At 36.7% G+C, this 25,218-nt stretch overlaps 4 protein-coding genes across 7 annotated transcripts in view; 2 read left to right on the top strand and 2 right to left on the bottom strand.

The window, feature by feature from the left end:
* The first annotated feature begins 887 nt into the window (after window positions 1-887).
* Window positions 888-6,261, top strand: LOC121730352 (cAMP-regulated phosphoprotein 19). Its single transcript, XM_042119363.1, has 4 exons — window positions 888-1,077; window positions 1,408-1,455; window positions 1,577-1,693; window positions 5,693-6,261. Exons 2-4 carry the CDS (start codon window positions 1,417-1,419, stop codon window positions 5,882-5,884), a joined length of 348 nt encoding a protein of 115 aa, XP_041975297.1. The 5' UTR covers window positions 888-1,077; window positions 1,408-1,416; the 3' UTR covers window positions 5,885-6,261.
* The window catches only part of LOC121730347 (COP9 signalosome complex subunit 2), a 35,839-nt gene continuing 13,777 nt past the window's right edge, over window positions 3,157-25,218 (bottom strand). For 2 of the 3 annotated variants that reach the window (XM_042119354.1, XM_042119353.1), the window contains 2 exons: window positions 24,784-25,116; window positions 23,726-24,161 (listed from right to left, as the gene is read on the bottom strand). In XM_042119354.1, coding sequence (XP_041975288.1) covers window positions 24,017-24,161; window positions 24,784-25,116 — 478 coding nt within the window. In that variant the 3' untranslated portion in view covers window positions 23,726-24,016. Of the gene's footprint in view, window positions 3,174-23,725; window positions 24,162-24,783; window positions 25,117-25,218 lie in introns of those variants that run through there. The other variant, XR_006036099.1, reaches the window with a different exon arrangement.
* On the bottom strand, window positions 7,238-15,562 carry LOC121730345 (tubulin gamma-1 chain-like). Its single transcript, XM_042119352.1, has 10 exons — window positions 15,434-15,562; window positions 15,155-15,357; window positions 14,809-14,955; window positions 14,293-14,429; window positions 13,311-13,505; window positions 12,644-12,764; window positions 12,205-12,336; window positions 10,405-10,587; window positions 9,163-9,349; window positions 7,238-7,808 (listed from the first exon to the last, which is right to left on the bottom strand). Exons 1-10 carry the CDS (start codon window positions 15,480-15,482, stop codon window positions 7,792-7,794), a joined length of 1,371 nt encoding a protein of 456 aa, XP_041975286.1. The 5' UTR covers window positions 15,483-15,562; the 3' UTR covers window positions 7,238-7,791.
* Window positions 15,957-23,035, top strand: LOC121730351 (arrestin domain-containing protein 4). 2 transcript variants are annotated; one of them, XM_042119362.1, is made up of 7 exons: window positions 15,957-16,457; window positions 17,667-17,783; window positions 18,177-18,394; window positions 20,548-20,730; window positions 21,740-21,925; window positions 22,214-22,391; window positions 22,554-23,035. In XM_042119362.1, the coding sequence occupies exons 1-6, from the start codon at window positions 16,337-16,339 to the stop codon at window positions 22,373-22,375; spliced, it is 987 nt and encodes a 328-aa protein (XP_041975296.1). In that variant the 5' UTR covers window positions 15,957-16,336; the 3' UTR covers window positions 22,376-22,391; window positions 22,554-23,035. The 2 variants fall into 2 exon arrangements, with proteins under 2 accessions (XP_041975296.1, XP_041975294.1); XM_042119360.1 differs by having other exon boundaries at window positions 22,214-23,035.

Genomic DNA, 25,218 nt, shown 5'->3' with positions numbered 1-25,218 from the left:
ATATAAAAGTTTAAAGTACATAGTCCATTTTTATACGTGGGAGAGCCATGCTTCGGCACGAATGGGCCGGCTCGACCGGAGAAATACCACGTTCTCACAGAAAACCGGCGTGAAACAGCGCTTGCGCTGTGTTTCGCCGAGTGAGTGAGTTTACCGGACGCCCAATCCCCTACCCTATTCCCTTCCCTACCCTCCCCTATTCGCTTCCCTTCCCATCCCTACCCTCCCCTATTTTATTCCCTCTTAAAAGGCCGGCAACGCACCTGCAGCTCTTCTGATGCTGCGAGTGTCCATGGGCGACGGAAGTTGCTTTCCATCAGGTGACCCGTTTGCTCGTTTGCCCCCTTATTTCATAAAAAAAGAAAAAATAATAAAACTGTAGATTAATGAGTCATTATAATCATTTCAAAATGATTAATGACACTCCATATTATCTTAACTTGTCTTTTATATAAAATTCTCGTGTCACAATGTTCGTTCCCGTACCTCCTCAGAAACGGCTTGACCGATTCTCGTGAAATTTTGTGAGCAAATTGAGTAGGTCTGAGAATCGGCCAACATTTATTTTTCATACCCCTAAGTAATAACTAATAAGGGTTGTTCACATTATTAAAAATTATTTATATGGCAAAACAACATTGCCGGGTGCCGGGCACAAAATAGTATATAATACATATACCTATAGAGAGAGTAGTAAATGAAAATTATGAAACTTTTAATCATAGAGTAATAAACTTTTAAATTATAATCATTTCAAAATCAGCGGGTGCGGACTGCATGCGGTGCAGCGGTGTCATTAAAAATAAGTAGAATGTGAAAGTTGGCTAAATTGAATTTTGACAGCCATGTTTTATGTTTTTGACGTTTCGTGCTCCAAAGTCAAATGTGAAATGTCAAATCGCCATATTTTGTAACAGAGAATTTAGTTTACAAAAAAGGCCAGCTATCCAAAAATTTACTCGACATACGCTTAAAACTTACGTATTTGGCATAAAACCTTATCATCACAACCTGCATTGAGGTGTTTTTATCAAGAGGATTGGAATCGTATTAGATTTCACGTGATTTCATATCGAGGTAAACAACTTTCGAAATAATAAACGATTCGTTTGATGGTGATAAGAAGCATGTGTTTTGTATATAAACTTTGCTAATAAAACAAATCATATTGTTTTTGGACAGAAACTACACTTCTTAGCATTACATCGAACATCATGTTTAGGGATAATCAATGATGTTCCTTTTTTTTATAATAGAATATCATAGGGGATAATGATAACAACATACATTAATTTTGTTTGAGGGTAATCCGTAACATTACATGGCAATAATCAAATCCAAATGTTGTTGATACTCATGCCAAATGTTTTATAAAATCTATTAATTAGTATGTTATGTATTTTGCAGTGCAAAACCATGAGTGACTCAGTAGACCAGAATGATCCACCCAAGGATGTAAGTTTTACAATATTATCTGATACTTACAAAATATTTTTTGTGTACTTATGTTTCATTATATTACGTATCTAGTTCAAGCTTACATTTAAATGCAACTTTTGTTTAAAAATCCTTTTAGCCGAAAGAATTGGAGAAGCTAGAAGAAGCTAAACTCAAAGCTAAGTTTCCAAATGCAATGCTGGGCCGAGGACCCAGTGGACACTCAGCCTTTTTGCAGAAGAGGTTAGCCAAAGGAGTAAGTAGATTACATATGATATTGAATGTACCGTAACTTCTTGGTGGAAATTCATGTTTCACAGTAATAATATACACTTTTCATGCACTTTTTCCACTTTTATTAATAACAATTATGTTTTACACGACCGGTTTCGATTCGATTTCGATTCGACTACACCTGATGATGATTTTATCGAAACCGGTCGTGTAAAACATAATTGTTATTAATAAAAGTGGAAAAAGTGCATGAAAAGTGTATATTATTACTGTAAGTAGATTACAAAATATTATACCTAAAATCTGAAATCATAAGTAGATATTTTCTTTGTTAATCCTTCGATTGTGGATTTTTGGAAATCTATTGTTATCTATTAACCTCTAAACTGCCCCAACCCGGTTGGTCCCCGAGGGGCTGTAGACCAAACCCCCCCAGACTTATTGCATACGGAAAAGAAAAACAAACTTCAACAAAAAAATGTAAAACAAAAAAACAGAAACAGTTATTATATATCAACCCTGAACACAAGAACCTTAAGAACAGACGAATCAAGACTAGAACTAGAACTTGCCTTAAAACATATTAACTGGGACATCATAGGCTTAAGCGAAGTTAGAAGAATGGGTGAAAAAATAGAACAATACGATGAATACATTTTGTACCACTTCGGAAGTACGCCTGGTCTGCATGGAGTTGGCTTTCTTGTAAAAAAATGCCACAGCAAATATATTAAAGAATTTATTGGGATATCAGAACGAATCGCTCAATTAAATATCACCCTACCAGAGTACGAAACTGTTTCAATAATTCAAATATACGCACCAACAGAGATAGCTCCAGAAGACATAAAAGATCAATTCTATGAAGACCTAGCAAAAACTGTTGAAAAAGCACATAAAACAATCATACTCATGGGCGATTTTAACGGCCAGATAGGACAAAGGCTACCAAATGAGGATATGATTATAGGCCGATACAGCACAGGCAAAAGAAATAACAATGGAAAACGACTTATAGACTTAGCCCAAGCATATAACCTAAAAATTCTTAACACTTTTTATAAGAAAAACTGTAATAAGAAATGGACTTGGTTATCTCCTAATGGGCAAGTAAAAAACCGGCCAAGTGCGAGTCGGACTCGCGCACCGAGGGTTCCGACAGCTTAAAGGTATTATAGACCTGAGTATTTGGTATGAATTTCAATTTAATACCTCTACGCGTTTATGAGGAAATGGGTAGTAAGTTTAAAATTATTAAAAAAATATATATTATGTGATGTAACTAAAAATTTATGGTTTTCGTAATTTTTCCTTTATGTATGCTATAAGACGTTGCTTCGTACCAAATTTCAAGATTCTGAGTTCACGGGAAGCACCCTGTAGGTTTTGATTCCCTTGCAAGTGTCGAAAATTTGCGGCATAAACGGCTGTATCTTTTGATTGCGTTGGCTTAGAAGTTTGATTTTTTCACAGCTTCAAGGGACAGTAGACCTGAGTAATTGATATAAATTTCAGCTTCATACCTCCACGCGTTCCTGAGAAAAAGGGTCTTGACAGACGGACGGACGGACAGACGGACAACAAAGTGATCCTATAAGGGTTCCGTTTTTTCCTTTTGAGGTACGGAACCCTAAAAACGAAATAGACTTCATACTCTCTAACAAACCCAATCTTTTCAAAGATGTAACCACAATAATCAATTTGAACTTTAACACGAATCACCGAATGGTAAGGGGAAAATTATATAGTACTATAACAAGAAAAAGCAGAAAACATATCACCAAAACTCTAAAACAATATTCCACTCCATCATCAATCCCGGAAAAAATACTAATATCATTGAAAGAAAATACACTTGAAATTGAAAATATGAAATCAATACAAGGAAAATATGACATTCTAGAAAGATCACTTCAACATGTCTCTGAAAATTTAAAAGGCACCCAAATTAAAAAAGATAAAATTGGCAAGGAAGCAAGATCTTTAATTGATATCAGAAGAACTCTCTTAAAAAACAAAAAAGATAACAGACATGAAATATCAAAACTTAGTAAAGAAATAAAAGGAAAAATTAGAAAGCACAGGAAAGAACTAAGGAATATGACTATTCAATACCATATAGAAATATCAGGTGGAATTAAAAAAGCTTTAAAAGAGTTAAGAGAAAATAACTGTTGGATTCCATGCGTAAAAAATAATGTATCAGGAAAAAAAGAGACAAGAAGACAACAAATTACCGAAACTGCAACCGAGTTCTACAGTAAACTATATAAAGACACACCTTGCAACAATAAACAACACCTACCAAGGGATGAAAATGAAGACATAATACCACCAATTTTGGAATCAGAAGTAAGATGGGCAATATTATCCCAGAAAAACAGCAAAGCTCCTGGAGAAGATAAAATATCAAATGAAATCCTAAAAGGATGTCTTGAATACACTCTAAAAACTATCACAAAAATATTTAACGAAATTTTAGATAATGAAATCATACCAAGACAATGGACGACATCAACTATTACATTGCTTCACAAGAAAGGGGACAAGGCAGAGATTAATAACTACAGGCCCATTAGTCTGATGTCAAATTTATACAAAGTGTTTTCAAAAGTGCTTTTAAACCGACTTAGTACAATTCTAGATAACAACCAACCTAAAGAACAGGCAGGCTTCCGAAAAGACTTTTCTACTATGGATCACATCCATGTGGTAAAGCAGATTATAGAAAGGAGCAACGAATATGGGAAAAAATACTACATGGCTTTTGTAGACTACAATAAAGCATTTGATTCTATAAAACACAACCACATGTGGGAAGCCTTAAAATCACAAGGAATACACCCCAAATACATAAGGATACTACAAAACATTTATAGAGAGTCAACAGCAAAGATCCAAACAGAAAGGAAAGGACAACCCTTCAAGATAATGAAAGGTGTACGCCAAGGAGACCCCCTTTCTCCAAAGTTATTCTCTGCAATACTCGAACATATATTCAGAAAAATGGACTGGGATGGTTTTGGTATAAACGTAAATGGAGAAAAACTAAATCACCTAAGATTCGCTGATGATCTGATATTGATTACAGATAATCAACAACACCTCAAAGAAATGTTAATCCAACTAGAAAGAGAAAGCAAAATGGTAGGCCTGACTATGAATACAGAAAAGACTAAACTAATGACAAATCATGACAAAATACCTATCTTGCTGGATTGTAATCAAATAGAGTATGTCGATCAATATACATACCTGGGTAAAATTATTTCTCCAGAAAACCAAATGCACAAAGAAATAGATGTTAGAATAAACAATGCTTGGAAGAGATATTGGTCCCTTAAGGAAGTACTTAAAAATCCACACATACCTATGAAAGACAAAAAAAGAGTTTATGATTCATGTGTACTGCCATGCTTGACTTATGGCGCACAAACTTGGGCTCTTACAAAGAAAGAACACAAAGCACTCAAAGTTTGCCAAAGTAGAATGGAAAGAAGTATTCTGAACATCAAGCTAACGGACAAAAATAAACTAACAGAAATTAGAAAGAAAACAGAACTCATTGATGTCACATACACTGTAAAGAAACTTAAATGGAGCTGGGCAGGCCATATGATAAGAAACAAGAGAAATAAATGGTCTAAAGATATAACAATGTGGTATCCTCGGGATAGCAAAAGAAAGAAAGGACGCCCAAGAAAGAGATGGGAAGACGACTTTAAAAAAATGGCCGGAGCATTGTGGCACTGTGGCAGAGGACGGCCACAGACAGACAAACGTGGCGAAGTCTAGGGGAGGCCTTTGCCAAAGGGCAAACTGACACCGATGTCTAATCTAATCATAATCTGAAATATTATAATTCTATGTAAAAATGGTATCAGTAAATAAAGGCTTTATTATTATTATTATATTGTTCTCGCACTCGCAGCCATATGTGGCAGCTTGGGAGTTGAAGCATTAAACTGACTAAAAAAAATTCTATAATCTGGGGATCCTTAATTTGTCTTCATTGTTGCAGCAAAAGTTCTTTGACTCCGGTGACTATCAGATGGCAAAACAGAGACCGGGTAATCTTGCAGCACCCTTCAAAGCTCCTGCAGCACCAGCCAAACTGCCCACAGGAGATGCCATCCCCACACCAGAAACAGTGCCTTTACGGAAGACATCCATCATCCAACCTAAGTACCAGCCATCTAGCCAGACCTCCTAGCCGAGCCGTTGCATGTGGGCAGCCTGCCATGAGGCAATGTAAAACAACATACTGTGGATCTGAGTTCTTGGGTTATGCATTCCAGTTCCACTTTTTTTGTTATGCTAAATATTAATTCAGGCTGTTTTCGAGGCCACATTTTCATTTGCTTAATAGGCACCGCTCATTTGCTTATTTCTGTTTGTAATTCACTAATTTCTAATTGTCATATCATTTCAAGTCTGCGAAATTTACTAAATGTGTTGAAATTATAAAATATTTTGTAAGAATAGGTGTTAAAATGTGAATAATATTGGGTAAATAATGTTAGAAATGTGATTGAGCCTTGTGGTAGCGCACTTAGGTTCCATAAATGTGTATTTCTATTTTTAATATTTATGAAATTAAATGTCATCCACAGCAGTTGTAGTGCGTACATAGAGTTAACACTAGTACATCATGTCTTATTCTGTGCTATTTATAATATCATGTTATTTATAATATTCAATTTTATAACCCCTATAACTGTACTGTATTTAGCATAGATAAGGGTCAATTTATACTAGTGCAGAGTCGAAGCGCATCGAAGCGAATTATTAAAACTAAACATTACAAATTCAACCTTACCTCCAAAGCGTTAACGCACTTTATTACTTCAGAGAATTTTAAAAGGCGCACGCATCCGCGCGAATTCTAGTGAATGCGACCGACCAACGCTGATTGGCCTCGCAGAAGTAATGTATGCATTACGCTCTGGAGTTAAGGTTGAATTTTGGGAATTCGCTTCGCTTCGACTCTACGCTATTATATATCGACCCTAATATTATATATTTGATTGTGATGATGACTTGTATCTTTTAAATTAATTCAGTTCTATGTTGTCATATATTTTCAATATAATAAAATCTTAATTATTAAGTAAATTACTTGATGTACTTACTATATTAAATTACATTTGTCTCGCCATCTGTAATTTTCTTACCAATTTTAATTTAGATATCAGTCATCATCTCGATTAAAATGGAGTGGGCAAAACGACTGTACAAAGACAAATTCAGTGTATTAAGTCCAAATTTTACTTGCTCCATTAGAACAAAAGCGATATATTGTGACCAAACTTAGCCCTTCTGTTGTCTGCAGTAAGAGCGACTGACATATTATGTTCCACACTGGTCTTTTGTACTACTTATATTTTACAATGTTGCCAATAAATAAAACCTTCATTCTTCAGCAGTAGAGTAGCAGGAGCTATGCAGGGCCTGCTTAGTGTACCCGTTTGAATTGTATGTCTCGATGTTGCTTTACCAGATTAATATACTTTTAACTGTTGCTTGTGAGGATTGGGCTCTCTCGAAATTAAACACAGTATGTTTATGTAAAATCTCTTTTCAAAATTGAACATTACAAAATTAAAGTGAGTGATTTGTAATGACGTTACATGTGATTTAGATTTAGGGCACGCCCAAATATGTGTGGGTTAACCTCAAGTTACTGTCAAGAAGTGAGAACAGGGAATGTGGAGTTAGCATTATTTAAAAATAAATACTTCGTAAAAATTGGTTCCTTTTATTTAAAGCTCTTTTAATATACTGCTGGAATTACTACCAATAATTATAACCTATGTTACCTAATTAGTGATTTTTCACTTCTTAACATTCAAGTGACAATTTGTGCAACTTCTAGCCTAGTTTAATACATAACAACAACATAAGTCTGACCATACACTTTCATTCGAGGAAACGAGAGCTTATTTGTTAATTTTATTAATTCTAATAATTACATAACTATATACAGTAACAATCAGACAGCAAGTTTAATGGCACTTGATTATTTTAAGGGAATTAAACCATCAGTTAACAGACAAAATTTGAGACGCCTGGGTCTAAATTCTCCTTTTTCAGATCTCTTCATGTGTAAAATGGCTTTGGTTATATGTGACTGCTCTCTGTAAAAAAAAAATATGGAGTGGTCAGTTAACAATTTATTATAACATAATGTGATAATGTGATTACTTAAAATGGAAACTGGCAACATTAGAGTTTAACTAGTAAATTTATCTGTAGGTACCTCGTTTTTCGTAATTTGTGAAACCTAAGGTGTCCGTGCAACCCACGAAGACGCACCCCACCACATTTTAGGTTTGGTATCTTTCCCTTTGACCGTGACGCTTTTTCTTAATTGATCTATTTATTGTTTGTAGTGTGCACTCATAGGTAATTAGTGAGTACCGATAACACTTAAACATTGGCAAAAGCTTGCACACATATATTATAAACGATTAGGAGAAATGGTGGGGCGCGTCTTCGTGGATTGCACGGACTATTTATTATTTATCACAAACAATAATATATAATAAATAAGGAAGGTACCTATACATAATCTCTAGCTCTCTCACATTACACATAGCGTTAATAACCTCTAATGTGCATTTCGAATCCGATTCGGTTCAAGCGGAAATTGTAAATCAATTTTGATTTACAATTTCCGCTTGAATCGAATCGGATTCGAAAACTTACCGCTAGGCGCGATGCGCGTTAATTGACTGTTGTGCATTGTGCATTACTTGTGAAAAGAGCCGAGGAGCCTTTTTTCGTGACTCGAGCAACATTCGACTCATAAGAATAGAGCCCCTGATAAAGATTCAACATATTCTTTCCAACACCTATCTACAAGGTGTAACAAAACTAATGGTCTGTTTCAACTTTCACCACTTCCTGATAAGTGAGGAATAAGCTATCCACCAAATAACTTGACAGATCAAGTACTTATGGAGAATCTGTCAAAAAAAGTTGTGAATAGCCTATTCGGCGCTTTATCAGAAAGTGGTGACACAGGCCCTAAGTACTTAAGTCGATCATATAGAGTTCACTGTGAAAGTGCAGCGCTGAAAGAGCAATTTTTTTTGTTATTTGTATTTTTGGGCATGGGCAAGCGCCCCCGCGTCATGAATTTTTCCATACCTAGGTGGAAAAAAGTTACTTTTTTAGCGCTGCTTCACAAGCGCGAACACACACACACAGCGAACTCTATATAGCGGGCCCATACAGACCCTAAAGTATTATCACTTAGTTTTGTTACACCTTATATATCTACTCAAAACTCTCCCGCTCTCACAAGAAATTACCTGGATTCCAGTGCACGTAGTCCAGCGTGGCGGCCGTCTGGTACTCCTGCACCAGGTCGTCGACGAAGCTGCGGGTCTCGTCGAACTCCTCCAGCGATTATCTGAACATCGGCTCCATGCGGAACACCTTATATAGCTACTCAAAACTCTCCCGCTTTCACAAGTAATCAATCACCTGGATTCCAGTGCACGTAGTCCGGCGTAGCGGCCGCCTGGTACTCCTGCACCAGGTCGTCGACGACGCTGCGGGACTCGTCAAACTCCTCCAGCGACTCCTTGAACATCGGCTCCTTGCGGAACACCTCGAGGAACGCCTCGCGCTTGCGCAGCTTGTCGAACTGCTGGAGACACCGGTCGAACAGCTGGAAGAGGATTTGTAGGTTATTTGTTGTATGTTGAATACATAAAGAAAAATAGCGTTAAGGCTCAATTTATACCGCCGGGGAATAGAACGGAAGCGACTTTTTGCAACGTTGTACATGGTTGTACATAGCATAATGAACTTTAAGTATATCAAAAGTGCAACACACAAATTAAATAAGAGCCAAAAAATTGACGCGCGTCTATCGCGGAATTCTCGAAAATTCTCCGTTGCCGTCTGTAGAATCTGCGGGAAATGGCGCGAACTAGTAAAGTAAAAGATACAGACTAAACATTGGGATGTCCTCATGACGCAGAAATGCTCGAGAATTATAGCGAATTCTCGCGTCATGAGGCGAAATTAACGCTTCCATTCCAGTGGAAATTGAGCCCAATTCGTCTTGTAATGTGTGCTTTCCATCGCTACTTTTCTATCTTACTCGTGCACTGCCTCATACCCGGTTTAAACGAAATTCGTAAAAAATATTGTTTCGAGAGTGGAAAGAACAAGACGTAACAATGAATTAAATGCACTAATTTCTACATTCTTCCCTACAGTGTTTCCCCCCCCCCCCCCCCCAGTTTTCCGACGCAACCTTATAGCGTACCACACGCTACAACACACTGATCTACTATGTAATCATTTAATTGAAGACGCGAGTGGAAGAACCAGTTAAGTAACAGTTAAAAAATTGCTGATTTTTTGTAAGTATAAAAGAAGGCTTCGGGGCCGGAAAAATGATTTGAAACTAAAAAACTGTCCATTTTTTGTGTAGCCAGATGAAGAAGTAGGTAAGTTATAAGGTTTGTTTAACTTACAAGGGAAAAAAATGAGTAATTGTCCTTACTCCTTATGTTATAAAATGGATTTATATTCAGGGCCGGATTTATATTTTTTATGAGTATAAGCCACTTTTATTTTGCTGCCCTTATGTACGAACTCTGCCGCCATCTTATAGGACGCTGCCGCCCATAGGCCATGGCCTATACTGCCTATACATAAATCCAGAGCTGGTGGTTGTTCCACTCACTTCAATTATTATTATTTGCGACTTACTGATGATATATTAGTGTGGTTGGCGAGCAGGAGGCCGGAGACTTTGTGCTCCTTCAGCACGTATGGCGAGCGCCGCGACAGCGCCACCTGTATGGACGCCGGGCCCCACGGGATGAAGGACGCCAGCCGCCGCTCACGGATACGCTGCAGCGACTTGTGCACTTGTGACGGGTCCACCTCGCCCTGCGGATTGAGTTCATGTAAATCTCAGCCCTTAGACGATATTATAACAATAATAAATCCTTCTGGAAGCAATTGAATGCAGATTTTAGAAGTGCCAAAAGTTTCCAGTATGTTTCCTAGGCAGTTGACGGACATACAAAATTGCTTTAGTAGTTCGTGAGATAAATCCTTGCTAATAATTTTCCGTTTTAACCACATTTCCTCTGTTTCTTCGGTCCTATTAGTTTGCGTGATAAAATAGCCTATAGCCTTCTTTGATAAATGAGCTATCTAACACTAAAATATTTTTTTATCGGACCAATAGTTCCTGTTATTAACGTGTTCAATGAAACAAATAAATATTTTTTAAATCGCTTGACAAAATCGAATCTTGATCTAAATGACTATGAAAAGTACCAATGGGTCATAATAGGCTCATAATCATGGGATGCATATAACTTTATAAGCTATAATATGGTAGTGATGATGAATGTAATTTGCATAGTAGCATATGCTTTCCGTTCTTAAAGCAATGCAAAGGAGTTCTCTCAGCACCTTCCCAATCTAATCATGGTATACCTTGGTGCAAAATCTTACTTGTTGATTGCATATGCTTAAACTACTTCCCACGAAAACGAAGTCACCACATGTTTCCATATAAATTTTAAGGAGTTCCCTCGATTAGTCATGGCTCCCAGCATCAGATCACTACTTTTGTGAGTATAGTACCAAATTGGGATGACACTATGTACACCAAAAGAAAAATTTTGAAAATGGGTTCACAAACGGCGGAGTAATCGTTGAATATAAAAAAAAAGAACATAACTTATACAATAATATAGCTTATACATTATTCTGATGTATAAGCTATATTATTGTAAAGTTTCATTAAGATACATTCAGTAGTTTTTGCGTGAAAGAGTAACAAACATCCATACATCCAAACAAACTTTCGCCTTTATAATATTATAAAGTAAATAAAGTAATAAACTATAAAGTAGGATGAATTATATTCTGTTCACTAAACAATGCTGGCATGTCTTGTATGGCAAAAGCCCTTATTAAAATAAAGATTTAAAAAAAATCTCTTTGTCGCGGGACAGAAAACCGACAACAATCGGGGAACGGGCCGCGAAGTGCGAAACATATGCGAATCGGATCTCTCACTCATGCTTCGTAGGAATTTCGCGGCGTCGCGCACAGTTCGCGCGCGAGTGTGGATGCGGTCGGGGAACCAGCCGCGAAGTGTGAAAAATATGCGAACCGGATCCACACTCACGTTTCGCGGAAATTCCGCGGCGTCGCGCGCGCGCGCGAGTGGGGATGGGGATTGGGGCCTTAGGTCCGCCATCTGCCTAGGAATCAACTTCAGACTTCCCTGACAGTATTTACGTACAAACTTTCATTATGTTAAGTTTTGGAGGAGTTCGCGCACAAATACTGCGACACGAAAATTTTATATCTCACGAACAACTGGATGATTTTTTAAGTTATTTGGCACAGATATAGTGTAGAGTAGACCACGTGAAAGGACATAGGCTATTTTTTGCGGGTAAAATTTCTAATGTACGCGGGCGAATCCGCGCGGGACATCTAGTATTAGATATGTTTCAAAGGTGTTAAAGAAGAGTGTTTTACCTGTATAATGTTGAGTATGGATATGTAACAGTGTTGGTTGGCGCGGTCGGGGCTGAGCGACACCATCATGTTCTTGGGCTGCAGCAGTCTCTGCATCACGTCCAGGACAGTGGTCTTCCTTATTTTTGGCGCCTAAAGAAAAACATTAGATAAGTTACCAGTTTCTTTCTGACATCCTTTAAGGAGTTAGCTGAAAAACTGAAATCGCCCTATAATCGCGAAAATTATGGTAGAAAATAGAAATGGAAATAATTCGAGAGAGACACAGAAAGAAAGAGAACAGCTGTTATAGCTTCAGTTCATACTGAGATGACACGCGAAACGTCACTGAGTTTTTTAAAATATCTTGCGACGTTAAAGCTCACTAGCTTTTTGAAAAAATGAAACGTCATTTCGTAATATTATGAGTTGACTTTTAGTAAAAAATTGACATACTTACAGTATTAAGGTCATGGTCAGCCGTGAGCGGCGTGTAGCCCGTCATGAGGAAGTGCAGCCGCGGTGTGGGGATCAGTGGCGCCACCAGGCTGATCAGGTCGTTGTTCATGTACGACGGATATCTGAACATCATTTATATTAGTTGATTTCTTAAAGGGAGTATGAATAGCACAGCATCAAAACACAACATAATTATTACACATAACATATGAATATGATATAGAATCTGGGTTCCAGAGCACTTAAAACTTCTTATATTGCAGTTGCTATATGTCCTGTAAATACAGTCTTATCACTTATAAGTGTATTTTTTTCAGGATATTAAATAACCGATAAATTCAAATCAAGAGTTAGTGGCCCCCAAGACCATCAATTTTATTGTGCAATAACATTGAACAATATTGAAAGGCACAATTGGCAGGAACAATTTTGCACAATAAAATTGATTGTCTTGGGGCCTGGTTATGGAATGAAAATGAAATGAAAATATTTATTTCTAAATAGGTTAACAAAGTTAACACTTTTAAAATGTCTACATGAGGCCTACCACCGGTTAGCTTAACCCGGAGAGGAGAACCGGCGTAAGCAACACGCTTAGAAGCCCCAACTCATCAATCTTATACCTCACAACATTTACATTAATTATTGTAATAGGACTTAACAATTACCTCAATGTGGCAGTACTCGCACTCATTATAGTTGACACTAGAGTGTTGATCTGTGCAAACGACGGGTTCTGTATGTGGAGGCGATCGCTGGCGATACGGTTGAGTGCGGTGTTGTCCAACACCATCACACAGTCCGCACTCTCTGTCAGGCGCTTCAATGTGAGTAGTGAGTTGTAGGGCTGCACTACTACATCACTAAAAACAGAAAAACATAGGTTACAGTGGAACTTGAAAGTCACAAGTGAAAAAGCTTTTAGAATAGTTGAAAAATTAAATTGCAGTTGTATCTAAAGAATAGGGCTACATTCTAGAGTCTAGAATCTAGACTATAAGAGTTTCTAGAGCTTAAATATACAACAAAGACCATATTATGATATGAAAGACCAAAGTTCATAAGGTGTGATTTGTCAATTTTCTTACTAACATAATATCTATGAGGAGGCTCCCAATCAGTGGTACATCTTTTTTATAATGGACCACAAACATGTTTCGGTCTTTGTGTCGCACTCGCGCGCGCGGTCCGCAACAAAATTTTTTTAGGGTTAAAAAATAACAATTCGTTAAAATTAACAATTTAAATCATACGGGCAGCTCAAAATGTCCCGGTGGGCCACAGGTTGTGTGTAGCTAATAATAATAATAATAATATCTATTATCTATGGACGCTTCACACCATGTCAGTCTGGCCCCTTGCTAAGTACCTGAAGGACTTGTGTTACAGGTACCAGACAACGGATATATATTTAATACTTTTTATACTATACATTATATATTTAAGATTTTTATTATATTATGATACACATATTTAATACACATACATGACCCAGAAGCTTTGAAAAACTTTTTGTTCCATCGGCGGGATTCGAACCCGCGACTCATGACTTGAGCTACCAACAGCCCACCAACTGAGCCACAGAGAAAGCTGCTCTAAATGTTAATTAAAAAGTATAATTGTTCTTTAAAAACCAATGCACACACTAACCTGATTTCATCTAGATTTGGGAAGACACTGTATGTTTGCACCAGTTTCTTTGGAAACCTGTCTGAAAGGTGCTCCAGGATGTATGAGCCCATGCCAGAACCTGTACCACCCGCTATTGAGTGACACAGCACAAAACCCTAAAGTATAATAATAATATTTTAAACAAATATTGAAAACATAATACAACAGACATTACTTAAAGAATTTTATGAGTCAGCAATACACCTAATTATGTTCTTTTCATTCAAAATTTATTAAGCATAACACTGTAAACTAATTTATTGTCTTTTGTCCATTGTTAGAGAAAAACTTTGTAAAATTCTTATTAACTTAACTGCCAAGGTTGGAATAATCCGACAAATATTTTCGTGCGCAATGAAGTGGTATGGTACTTGGTCATAAATATCCGACCTTGGTAAAATGGGCACGAAAATATTTGTCGGATTATTACGACCTTGGCGGTTAACGTGTTAAAAGAATTGATGGCAATATTAAACTTCTAGTATCAAAGCGTACCTCCAAATTATCACTGCCGTCAGCTTCTCTGTTGATGATGTCAAAAACCTCCTCATTAAGTTTCTCTCCCTGTGCATACCCTGATGCCCAATTGTTACCCGCCCCTCCTCCATGTTTAGATAAATACACATTCTCCGGATTGTATAACTGAAGACAGTAATATAGTCATAAGATACTTTATTTATGTTATAAAAAAGAAGTTACAAAAGTTAGAAAGACACTAAAGCTTAGTTTAGGCTTCTGCTAACTAGCATGAACAATTACTGAGAACATAGCTCAACCTTTGTTGTCCCAAAACTAGTAAAAATATAGTAAGTGTGTAGATTCAAAGAAAATAATCACACACCTTTGCATACGGAGAGTTCATGATAGTGTGAATGACACGAGGCTCGAGGTCGAGCAGCACAGCCCGGGGTATGTAGTGGTCATCGTCAGCCTGATAGAAGAACACATCCTTACGATCAGATCCAGCCGAAGCGAACTCCTCCAAAATACCTTCCGGCGATATACCGTGTTCTATACATAGCTGTTTCCAAAACTCGAAGCCGACTGGAATAAACGAATTGATTTATCATGGAATATTAACACAATTAAACCGTTTATTAACTCAAAAACAAATAATCACTTTGATTTCCACATTGGCCAAGTTGAAGGGTTATCATTTCACTCGGCATATTGAATAATTTTGTATTTTCTTGTATTTAACTAGAATAACAATATATTTATGCAGGAATTATTATTTTTATAAAAAAACAAAATTAAAGTTTGTTTAGTTTAAATTCGTTTTGACGTTTGGTTTTGACAACTTTGATAGTTTTTTTCATAATTTTATCATCCTCTTCTTCTACTTTTTGACTCTTGCATATTTTTGCCACAGTCCAATGTCCATGAAATTTTCAGAGTTCAGAGTTCAGACTTCACTCTTCACTCTTCAGAATTCGGACTGTTCAGAGCTCAGACTTACGAGTTCAGCTGGAGCCTGGATCATTAATTAATATCATTTATTATAGTGGAATGTTCCTATTAAAATTCTTAGCACTAAATTTTTAAGAAAAAAAAACTGTCAATGTCAATCTGGATTGAAATTTGAAGCTGTCAAAAAAGTTTTAAAAGTTTTGTTTCTTTATTTACTTTTCTAATAAATTTAATTTGCGTTTCAAATTATAAATTATATAAAAATGTGTTGTAATTTGTGAAGTTTCGAATTTATCTCATAATCTTTTATCCCTCATACTACATTTCAATTATTGCTCAATGTGATTTACAGCCTACGGACTGCTACGGACGGTCGAGGAATTTCAATGATTATAGGCGTGTTGTAATGTCGCAATCGTTCATGTAATGTTCTCACGATATTAAATAAGGTTTATTACTTACATAGTTCACGCAATATTTATATAACCGCATAAATTCTTCTATTACTAAATACTCGATCAATGAATTATTCTGCCTAGTGTTTTGTTTACAAATAAATTAATATTGATTAAAAAAGTTTTTACTATAAAAGTTTGATATATTCTTATTCACGATGCCGAGGAAATTGTTAAAGTTTCTCATAGTGTTTGACAACACGTCTCTCCTCTATTTTCCTGGCCAATTCTTATCAGGAAAAGTGTTGATGGAACTGCAGGATGATACTCCAGTGCTTGGTATGTATAATATTGGTTGGTCTATGGTACTAGTTTGACAACCTCTGTGGCTCAGTTGGTGGGCTGTTGGTAGCTCACGCCGGGGGTCGCGGGTTCCAATCCCGCCGACGGAACAAAAAGTTCCCGGGTCATGGATGTGTATTGAATATGTGTATGATATAATAAAAATCTTAAATATATGTATAGTATAAAAGTATTAAATATATTTCTGTTGTCTGGTACCCGTAACACAAGTTGGTACTTACTATGGGGCCAGACTGACGTGGTGTGAAGCGTCCATAGATATTATTATTATATTATATTAAGTACTAGTAAAATGTAGTAGTATTAGTACCTTTATCATTTATGCATGTATTGCAAATCTGCTGTACCATACTCCTTAATCCATAAAGAGCACTAAATATACCAAACTGAATTTTGTGTGGGCTGATAAGGTCAAATTGCCTTTCCAAGTGAGCTTAGAGGCACACCGCACAATCTATAAATTAAGCTTAACCTTAACCTCTAATCTAGAGGTCTTTATATTCTTAACTATTTTTCTTATTAGTTAGAGGATGTAAATTGATAGGTCTTAATGAAGCTTCTTATTGTTCTTAGTACAAATTCATTTCAATCTTAGCAACATAACTTTTGTAATGCAATTCAACTTTACTAATGCATTAAAAGAAAAAGTGTATATTGGAAACCATTGTATATGTAAAGGGCTGAAGTTAATATCAATTAAACCCCTCGTAATTAATCAAGTGTCTATACTTGAACTTATTTGTAAGAAAATATTGTTTATGGTATAAAAATTTTACTGAATGGTAGGAAAAATTTGTGGTGCTGACAACCCATTTTTTGTTTACAAATTTTTTAAAAATTTAAAATTACCTGCAGTACACCTGATGATGATTTTTTCGAAACCGGTCGTGTATTTAACAATTTTGTAATAAATATATTAAAATAAAGTGGAATAAGTGCAAGGAAAGTGTATAATTATTTAATATTGAAGATGAATTTCCACCAAGAAGTGACAGTACATTCAATATCATTATTTGTAAGCACTTATGTTTAGTAATTAAATTTCTAAAGCTTTATTAAATTTAAAATGTAAGTGATTCTAAAATATACTTTCACAAACTGCAACTGGCAACTATAAAATCCAATAAGCATCAAATATGTAATTTCATTCTAATTTATGTGTACAATAATGTTTTATTTTTTCAGGTCTCCATTTTCATGTGATCGGTGAAGGAGTAGTGAGGGTTGGATCTGGTCGTCATGAGAGACTCTTCGACAAGGAGAACTATATTGACTTCAGAATGCGACTGCTGGGTGAACCAGGTAATATTAAAAACTATAATTTATGTCATTGCAAAGATGAGATTATCTATGTCTTTAGTATATTTTCTTTATGATAAGAATTAAGATGTGCTTTGGCACTTAGATCTAATTAGTACAAAATACTTAATGCTGTAGGAACAAGAGATGATTTTTACGTGAAACTTTATATTAATCCCCTATACTTATAAATACTTTTGTATTTTCTGCAAGATTGTTTAAGATAGAATACATTTTGCTTGTTCAGAGTGAAGTTCACTTAGTGAAGTTTTATAGTGATAAAACAAATCTGCCACCAAATGACAAAAAATTGGCTATTTCTCATATTAGTGTTAATATCCATCACATCAAATCCCAACAATTGATTTCATGTTTGTGTTTTTTTCTCTACAACAGGTCATGGAGCATCAATCCTATCTCCTGGCATCCACAGTTTCCCTTTCAAGCTCGGTCTGCCTCTGGGTCTGCCATCCACGTTCCTCGGTACACACGGCTGGGTCCAGTATTACTGTAAGGCAGCACTTAGAGAGCCCAACGGATTAACACACAAAAACCAGCAGGTTTTTATTGTCATGAACCCCATTGATCTCAACTTGGAGCCTCCAGTGTTAAGTGTAAGTAACATTTTCAGAAACACTTATAGTATTACATAACACAATATTAAAAGTATAATGGTGGAAGAACCTTTTGCCCACCCTACCCTATCCACAATACATAAAAAATCTATGGAAACATGTTAAACATATGTATATCTGACATCTTGGTAAGCCCAATATGTCAGATATACTACTACATACTACCATAGTAAATCAGAATTTACCATAATACTTTCTGTGAAGAGTTAAATTTATTATTAGCAGGATTCTAATATTAAAATGTTTACAAGGAAGTCTTAAATATGTAAAGTCTTATGTATTATTATTATTATGTTAAGTGTACCCATATATCATATCTAACATTATTTATTATGCACATATCATTCACAGAAGTATTTGTATGTCGCAGTCGACTGAATAACGCCATTCAATCACACGGCTATGCGTCGTATAGCCGACTTTTTGACTGCAACGTTCAACACTACAGCTAGATGACGCTTAGCCAACTGGTTTTTTTTTTTTTTATTAAATAAGGGCAAACGAGCAAACGGGTCACCTGATGGTAAGCAACTACCGTCGCCCATGGACACTCGCAACATCAGAAGAGCTGCAGGTGCGTTGCCGGCCTTTTAAGAGGGAATACGCTCTTTTCTTGAAGGTTTGCAGGTGGTGTTTCCGAACAATTCCTCAGAGCTCTCCCCGTGATACAACCAATAGAGGATGGGGAGTGAAGCTACATCTCGGCGTAATTCCAGGGGGTCCAAGCTGTTTGAAACACTATGGTAGTCAACAATTCGAGCAGCCCTTCGTTGGATACGATCCAGAGGGAGCAGTTGGTATTTTGGCGCCCCTGCCCAGAGATGAGAACAATATTCCATATGAAGGCGTTGGTCCGGACTGAAGTACTGTCTCGCTCTGTTAAGAACGCCAAGCTTCTTCAAGGCTAATTTGGCCTTACCCTCAAGATGATATCGGAACTGGACTTCGCTCGATATGTTGACGTCAAGTATCTAAATGCTAGGGGAGATGGTTAAAGATGTGCCCTCGAAACGAGGATAAACGACCATTGGTGACTTTTTAGTGGTGAACGCGCAGACTTGTGTCTTGGCGGGGTTGAATTGGACTAAGGTACTTCTACCCCATTCAGAGACCTTCTCCAATGAATTCTCCACCTTAGACACAAGTTCGTTTCGACTCTCAGTGACATTTTGCCGAGAAATATTAGGGGAGCCGGTATATACAGCATCACCTGTACTATCATCCGCATAGCAATGAATGCCGTTTTTTTGTAACATGTCATTGATATGCAGTATGAATAGAGTAGGCGATAGCACACAGCCCTGAGGGACACCAGCATTATCAGACTGAGTTTCCGAGCATTCGCCGTCAACTACGACCTTTATGCTTCTGTCTGCTAAGAAACTAGTGACCCACTTACATAATTTCTCGGGCAGCCCGTATGATGGAAGCTTTGATAGCAGCGCTTTATGCCAAACCCGATCAAAGGCCTTCGCAATGTCCAAACTAACAGCCAATGCCTCTCCCTTCGACTCAATTGCCTGAGCCCAACGATGAGTCAGGTATGCCAAGAGATCACCAGCCGAGCGACCCTTACGGAACTCGTATTGTTTGTCGCTTAGCAATCCCTGGCCGTCCAAGTATCGAAGAAGCTGGCTATTGGATGGTTAAATGGTAAATGAACTAATTCAATCAAACGGCGGCTTTTGAATCAGCCGTGGTGTTGAACGTTTTGGGCGACTTAAATATTTAATTGAAAAGCTAGACGTGTGGTTGAATTGCGTTGTTCGGTCAAAGGGCTAGCCGTTTGATTGAACGGCTATTTAAACCAGTTGGCTGCGACATGTATACAATTATAAAATTTTCAAGTACTTAAGTATTAAATTATTGTAATAAATTTTAAGAAAAATTCTACAAATCCACAGTTTGTGGCTGTAAATAAAACTACCAATATTATTAAAGTACTAGTATTTTCATATTTAAAATAGCTTTTCCTGTTGGAGTATGGTTTATTTTCATACCCTATTTAGTAGACAAATTGTTTCCCAACAAGATTTCGAGTAACATGTTTATCTTTGTCATAATCTTATTTTTCTCTAGCAACTCCCTCCATTGTCTTTATCGATAATGCAATATGCATCATTATATTACAGCAAGAGTTCTCCCTAAGCGTGGAACATAAACTGGGCGTGGGGTGTGTGGGGGGCGGGGCCGTGTCGTGCACGGTCAGCATCGACCGCGGCGCGTACGTGCCCGGACAGAGCGTCGTGCTGTCCGCCCACGTCGTGAACAACTCGCGCACCGCCATCAAGTGTACGAGGGCTTCGCTCACTGAGGTAACTTAGCCGATATAATTTGCTAGATAAGTTCCAGGTCGTTCATGATTTTGGAGAGCCACTAAAATAATAATTATATCACTTGACTTTAGTCACATATATCTGGATAAACAATAAACATGTATGTAGAAAGTAATAATTTAAAAGTGTAAATACTTAATTTTTTTAAATGTGTTAATTGAACGAGACGACTTGGAAGTGCAATAAGATTCTTTATTACATAACTGTTCTAGTCACATGGACGTGAGGTGTCACGACTCACGTACAAATTTTACTAATTACTGTCCCGTGTCTTATCCAACATGGTCCAATGTAGCGAAGGCAACGTAACCAAAGGTTGACATTCACTGATCAAATTACGATAAATACTTACCTCGGAATCTATTTACTGCTATTATTAAACCAGAAACCTTCAATACCACAAACTCTGCTATAAACAAAATATATCTGCAGTTTTTTTTTTAACTGCAGCAAGCTTTTTTTTTTTAAGTAACAACTCAAGAAGGACTAATTCTGAACTATTTTTAACTAAGAAAAAAGGCTTTTTATGATTTTACCTCTTTAATAATAATAATAATAGCTCCCACACCGGTTTCGGTGACGGTGGCCGGTTTCATTGAAACCAGGCCAGCTACGCAGGATTAATTTTATAGTGCCCAAGTGTGTGCGCAGTACACAAGAGCACTCCCTATTCCTTTACTCTCATAACCCAGTGGGACGGATGACCGACACGAGCGGCGAGAGATCAGGCGCAGGACCGACTTTTTACATGCCCATCCGACGCATGGATCATCTTACTTGTCAGACAATCAGGTGATCAGACTGCATTGTCCTAACCAAACTTGGAAATAACATGTTTCCAACGCCACACACCTAGCATGTTTGCGTTTTTATAGGGCGTCATCCAGGGATCTACTAGAAAATCGTGGTGGCATTGAATTTGTTAAAAAAGGCCGGCCTACCTTGTACAGTCTATGACTAATGACGTGTACAATAATGATATTTTCAGACGATCCAGTACGTGGCGAGTGGGCGCGTGGCGGCGCGCGAGGTGCGGTCGTTGTCTGCTCGAGCTCGGGGGCGAATCCGTGCAGGCGGGGAGGAGCGCTGGGACCGCGAGCTGCTGTACGTGCCGCCGCTGCCGCCCACCAACCTGCGCGGCTGCCATCTCATCTCCGTGCAGTATGACGTGCTGGTGAGTGAGCGAGATAGCAGGTGCGCTCTAGACTGAGAGGTCGTGGGCGTGCGTGCGAGATAGCTATATTATGTTGACTCGGAGTTGAGTCTACTTCCCGTGTGAGAGAATACGGTTTTATTAATTGTGGTTACGACTTAACCTAATAGCGTGATAAGAAATTAGGTCTGTCAGGACCGACTTTTTAAATGTCATGAGTCTTGAGTCTTGACTCATAAGAACAGGTTTCCTCACATGTTGTGTCTATTTAATGTGTAAAGACCTTAATAAACGTTTCTTTATTTTAAGTTTATAATCGAACCGAAGAGTCTGGAGAAGCCAGTGAAACTGCAGCTACCAATCCTGCTGGGTACATACCCGTTTGGGGACGCGCCGGACGAGGCACCCACACACTACCCCAGCACGCTGCCCATCTTCAGACCGTGGTTACACGAGAAACAGAACCAGTAAGAAACTACCTGCAGGGGTCGCAGGGTCACCATAGAAACGGTTTCTTTCTACGGAAGAATAGACACAGTGACAGGTAGACAATGGAAATCTGCCATTTAGTCGATAAAATATTATCAGTATGTTGATTCTTTCCCATGTCTACTGTTGTTATGCTAGCCCTGCTGATGTTGAGAGATGTAAGTTAAAACAGTGTCAGTAATGGCATTATATGATTATAATTTATAACTTAAAGTAAATATTTAAAAAAACGCTAAAAATATAGGCTCATAAAATTAACCCAGTTTAAATCCCCTATTTTAGCGTGGTGATACTAAAGACAGCGCTGTAAATACGAGTTTTTAAATTACTGCCATGTGCTAGATATTCATGCTTATGAGCCGAAATAGGCGGCAAAAACATTCCAAATTTCAAATAAAATCCGCCGATTTCAGCGTTGTGGTGACTCGCACTTCTGTGTTTTGGCCTTAGTTCGAAATTATATTTTTATCGCTGCTTTTACTAACACCAATCTAAAAAAGGTTTCATAAAAACTGCACGGGCCGAACGGCGCGAAAGGACGCCGATATCGTTTACTTGTTTCTTGATTGATTTTATCAAGAAATTATGTCTGTAAAATATTATTTTAGATAAACAAAAAGTTTTAACACTTTTATAAAAAATACTGCCAATTTTGTATAAATTTTGAGATTTTTTTAAATTTCTTTTTTAATATTGATTTGATTGTTATGCAATTTTAATACCTAATTATTATTAAGTATGTGATTTTTAGACACTAATTGAATTATATTACGTACATTAAAATAAGTAAGTTGTCGCAATTCCATAAAATAAAATTGAATGTAAAGTTTTAAAATATTGGATTTTATCTTGTGATATTGTTGTTGTGAATAAGTCTAGGTGCTACTTTTGACAAAACTATTTTTGATGATTCTGATATGAAAGGTTTAAACTAAATATAAATAACAACTTAATCATTCTTATTGCTAGTGCCATTTATTATTAAAATAAACTAATTATAAATGTGTTTTAACTACTTCTTCTGAAATGTGCACAGAAAATTCTGAAATGTATTTTAAACTACATATCTATATTATATTGTATTTAATCGGTATAAAAATACCTTAATTAGTAGAATCCATGATATAATTGTATAACATGTGCCTTTTAAACACCTTTTTTGTATAAAATGTAGGTGGTTAAGCTGCATATTATCTTTTTAAATAAAGGTAAGTATAGAACTAACCTGTGATATACACTCCGTCCATTATTTAGATAAAAGACATATTATATTAGATTTTAATCGCAATAAAACGAATACATAACATTTCGTATTTTATTTAAAAGTTCATCGTTATTTTATGTTATAATAGTCTTCGAGAATTGTTCAACTGAGAGTATGAATTATTACACATGAGTGAAAAGTTTAAAATGAAATTTACAAATGGGCTTTTCACTGGGTACTTGAGATACAAAACTTGTATACTTTCAAATTATTAGATGAAATAATAAAAAAAAACTCTACATATAAAATGTTACAAAAAACCTGACTAAGCTGTTGCATAATAATTCTATTACTGAAAATGTACATTGAAATGTTGAGAGTCCCTGTCAGATGCCATTGAAATGTTAAGCGCACCTGGCCTACGCCATCTTGGTGACGAGGGCACGGTGCAGGGCTGCCAACTGTGACGTCCACTTGTCGAGCGCGTTGAACCGCACCGCGCCGTCCGCGCCCCGCGTCAGTTCCAGCACTGAGTTCACCTGGTCTATGCGCCCATTGATCGTGCTGACAAATAAACGAGTTGTGTAATAGCAATAAAATATTCTATTTTTGGGGTTCCGTACCCACTAAACGTAACATACTAAGACTTCAAAGTCTGTCTGTCCGTCCGTCTGTCTGTCTGTCTCCAGGCTATAACTCAAAAACGGTAATAGCTAGAGAGTTGAAATTTTCACAGATTATGTAATATATCTTTTGCCGCTATAGCAACAAATACTAAAAACAAAATAAATATTTAAAGGGGGCACCTATGCAACAAACATGATTTTTTTGCCATTTTTTGCTTGATATAAATGATGACAATAGATAGGCTCCTGAAATATTGACAAAATACTCAATTGTATTTATATTTTAATAAATAATAATAAAATTTAAATTAAATAAATAATCCTATACAAAAATACAATTTTTGGCTTTTTTTTTCCTTCATAACTTCGTGCGCGAGTCCGACTCGCACTTGACCAATTATTAAATAATAAATATGTTCAAGACATTAAATGAATCAGAATTGCAATAGAGTTCAAATCTTCTAGAAAAATTTGGTCAATGAAATTTCAATGACTACTAAGTCCTGTCAGCCTTTTTATTTGAAGCAGGAGAGCCTATATTACATAAAAATACTACTTACTTGTCTAAAATACATGTGACTAGTAAGTTTTCCACCTCCTTTTCGTCTATATTCAATTCCTTAGATATGAAGGGTATATGAATTCTAGTGTAGGGACCAATCAACTTTATAAGTACTTGAGTCCGGATATTTCTCAATAGATCCTCTATGTGTTCTCTAATAAATGGATCATCCATGATATTGTTTCTATTGTGTTTTAATATCGCTTCAAAGTCATTAATATCATTATTCTGGTAAGCCATCACGAGGTTTGTCATAGCTAAAATTTCTGGATCATTCTTATACGGTTTAGCTTCTTGGGAGTCAAATGGGTTGATGCCAGATCTCATAAGCCTGAAAAGTAGAAATATAAGTTTTCAAATCAATCAAATTTAATATGTTATGTCTTCTATGTGAGATCATTAGAAATATCTCCTATTCTAGCAAAATATATTA

Source organism: Aricia agestis, chromosome 9, assembly GCF_905147365.1.
Source record: "Aricia agestis chromosome 9, ilAriAges1.1, whole genome shotgun sequence".
Lineage (NCBI taxonomy): Eukaryota > Metazoa > Arthropoda > Insecta > Lepidoptera > Lycaenidae > Aricia > Aricia agestis.
This window is presented reverse-complemented; position numbering and strand designations above follow the sequence as displayed.

Bases quoted from the DNA above. Each gene is read 5' to 3' on its own strand.
- LOC121730352 (XM_042119363.1), top strand. From the start codon at position 1,417: ATGAGTGACTCAGTAGACCAGAATGATCCACCCAAGGAT. The intron at 1,456-1,576 runs GTAAGTTTTACA...AAATCCTTTTAG, and splicing joins AGAATGATCCACCCAAGGAT to CCGAAAGAATTGGAGAAGCT. The intron at 1,694-5,692 runs GTAAGTAGATTA...TCATTGTTGCAG, and splicing joins AGAAGAGGTTAGCCAAAGGA to CAAAAGTTCTTTGACTCCGG.
- LOC121730345 (XM_042119352.1), bottom strand. From the start codon at position 15,482: ATGCCGAGTGAAATGATAACCCTTCAACTTGGCCAATGTGGAAATCAA. The intron at 14,430-14,808 runs GTACGCTTTGAT...ATTATACTTTAG, and splicing joins ACGGCAGTGATAATTTGGAG to GGTTTTGTGCTGTGTCACTC. The intron at 13,506-14,292 runs GTTAGTGTGTGC...TTCTGTTTTTAG, and splicing joins CCAAATCTAGATGAAATCAG to TGATGTAGTAGTGCAGCCCT.
- LOC121730351 (XM_042119362.1), top strand. From the start codon at position 16,337: ATGCCGAGGAAATTGTTAAAGTTTCTCATAGTGTTTGACAACACGTCT. The intron at 17,784-18,176 runs GTAATATTAAAA...TCTCTACAACAG, and splicing joins GCGACTGCTGGGTGAACCAG to GTCATGGAGCATCAATCCTA. The intron at 21,926-22,213 runs GTGAGTGAGCGA...CTTTATTTTAAG, and splicing joins CCGTGCAGTATGACGTGCTG to TTTATAATCGAACCGAAGAG.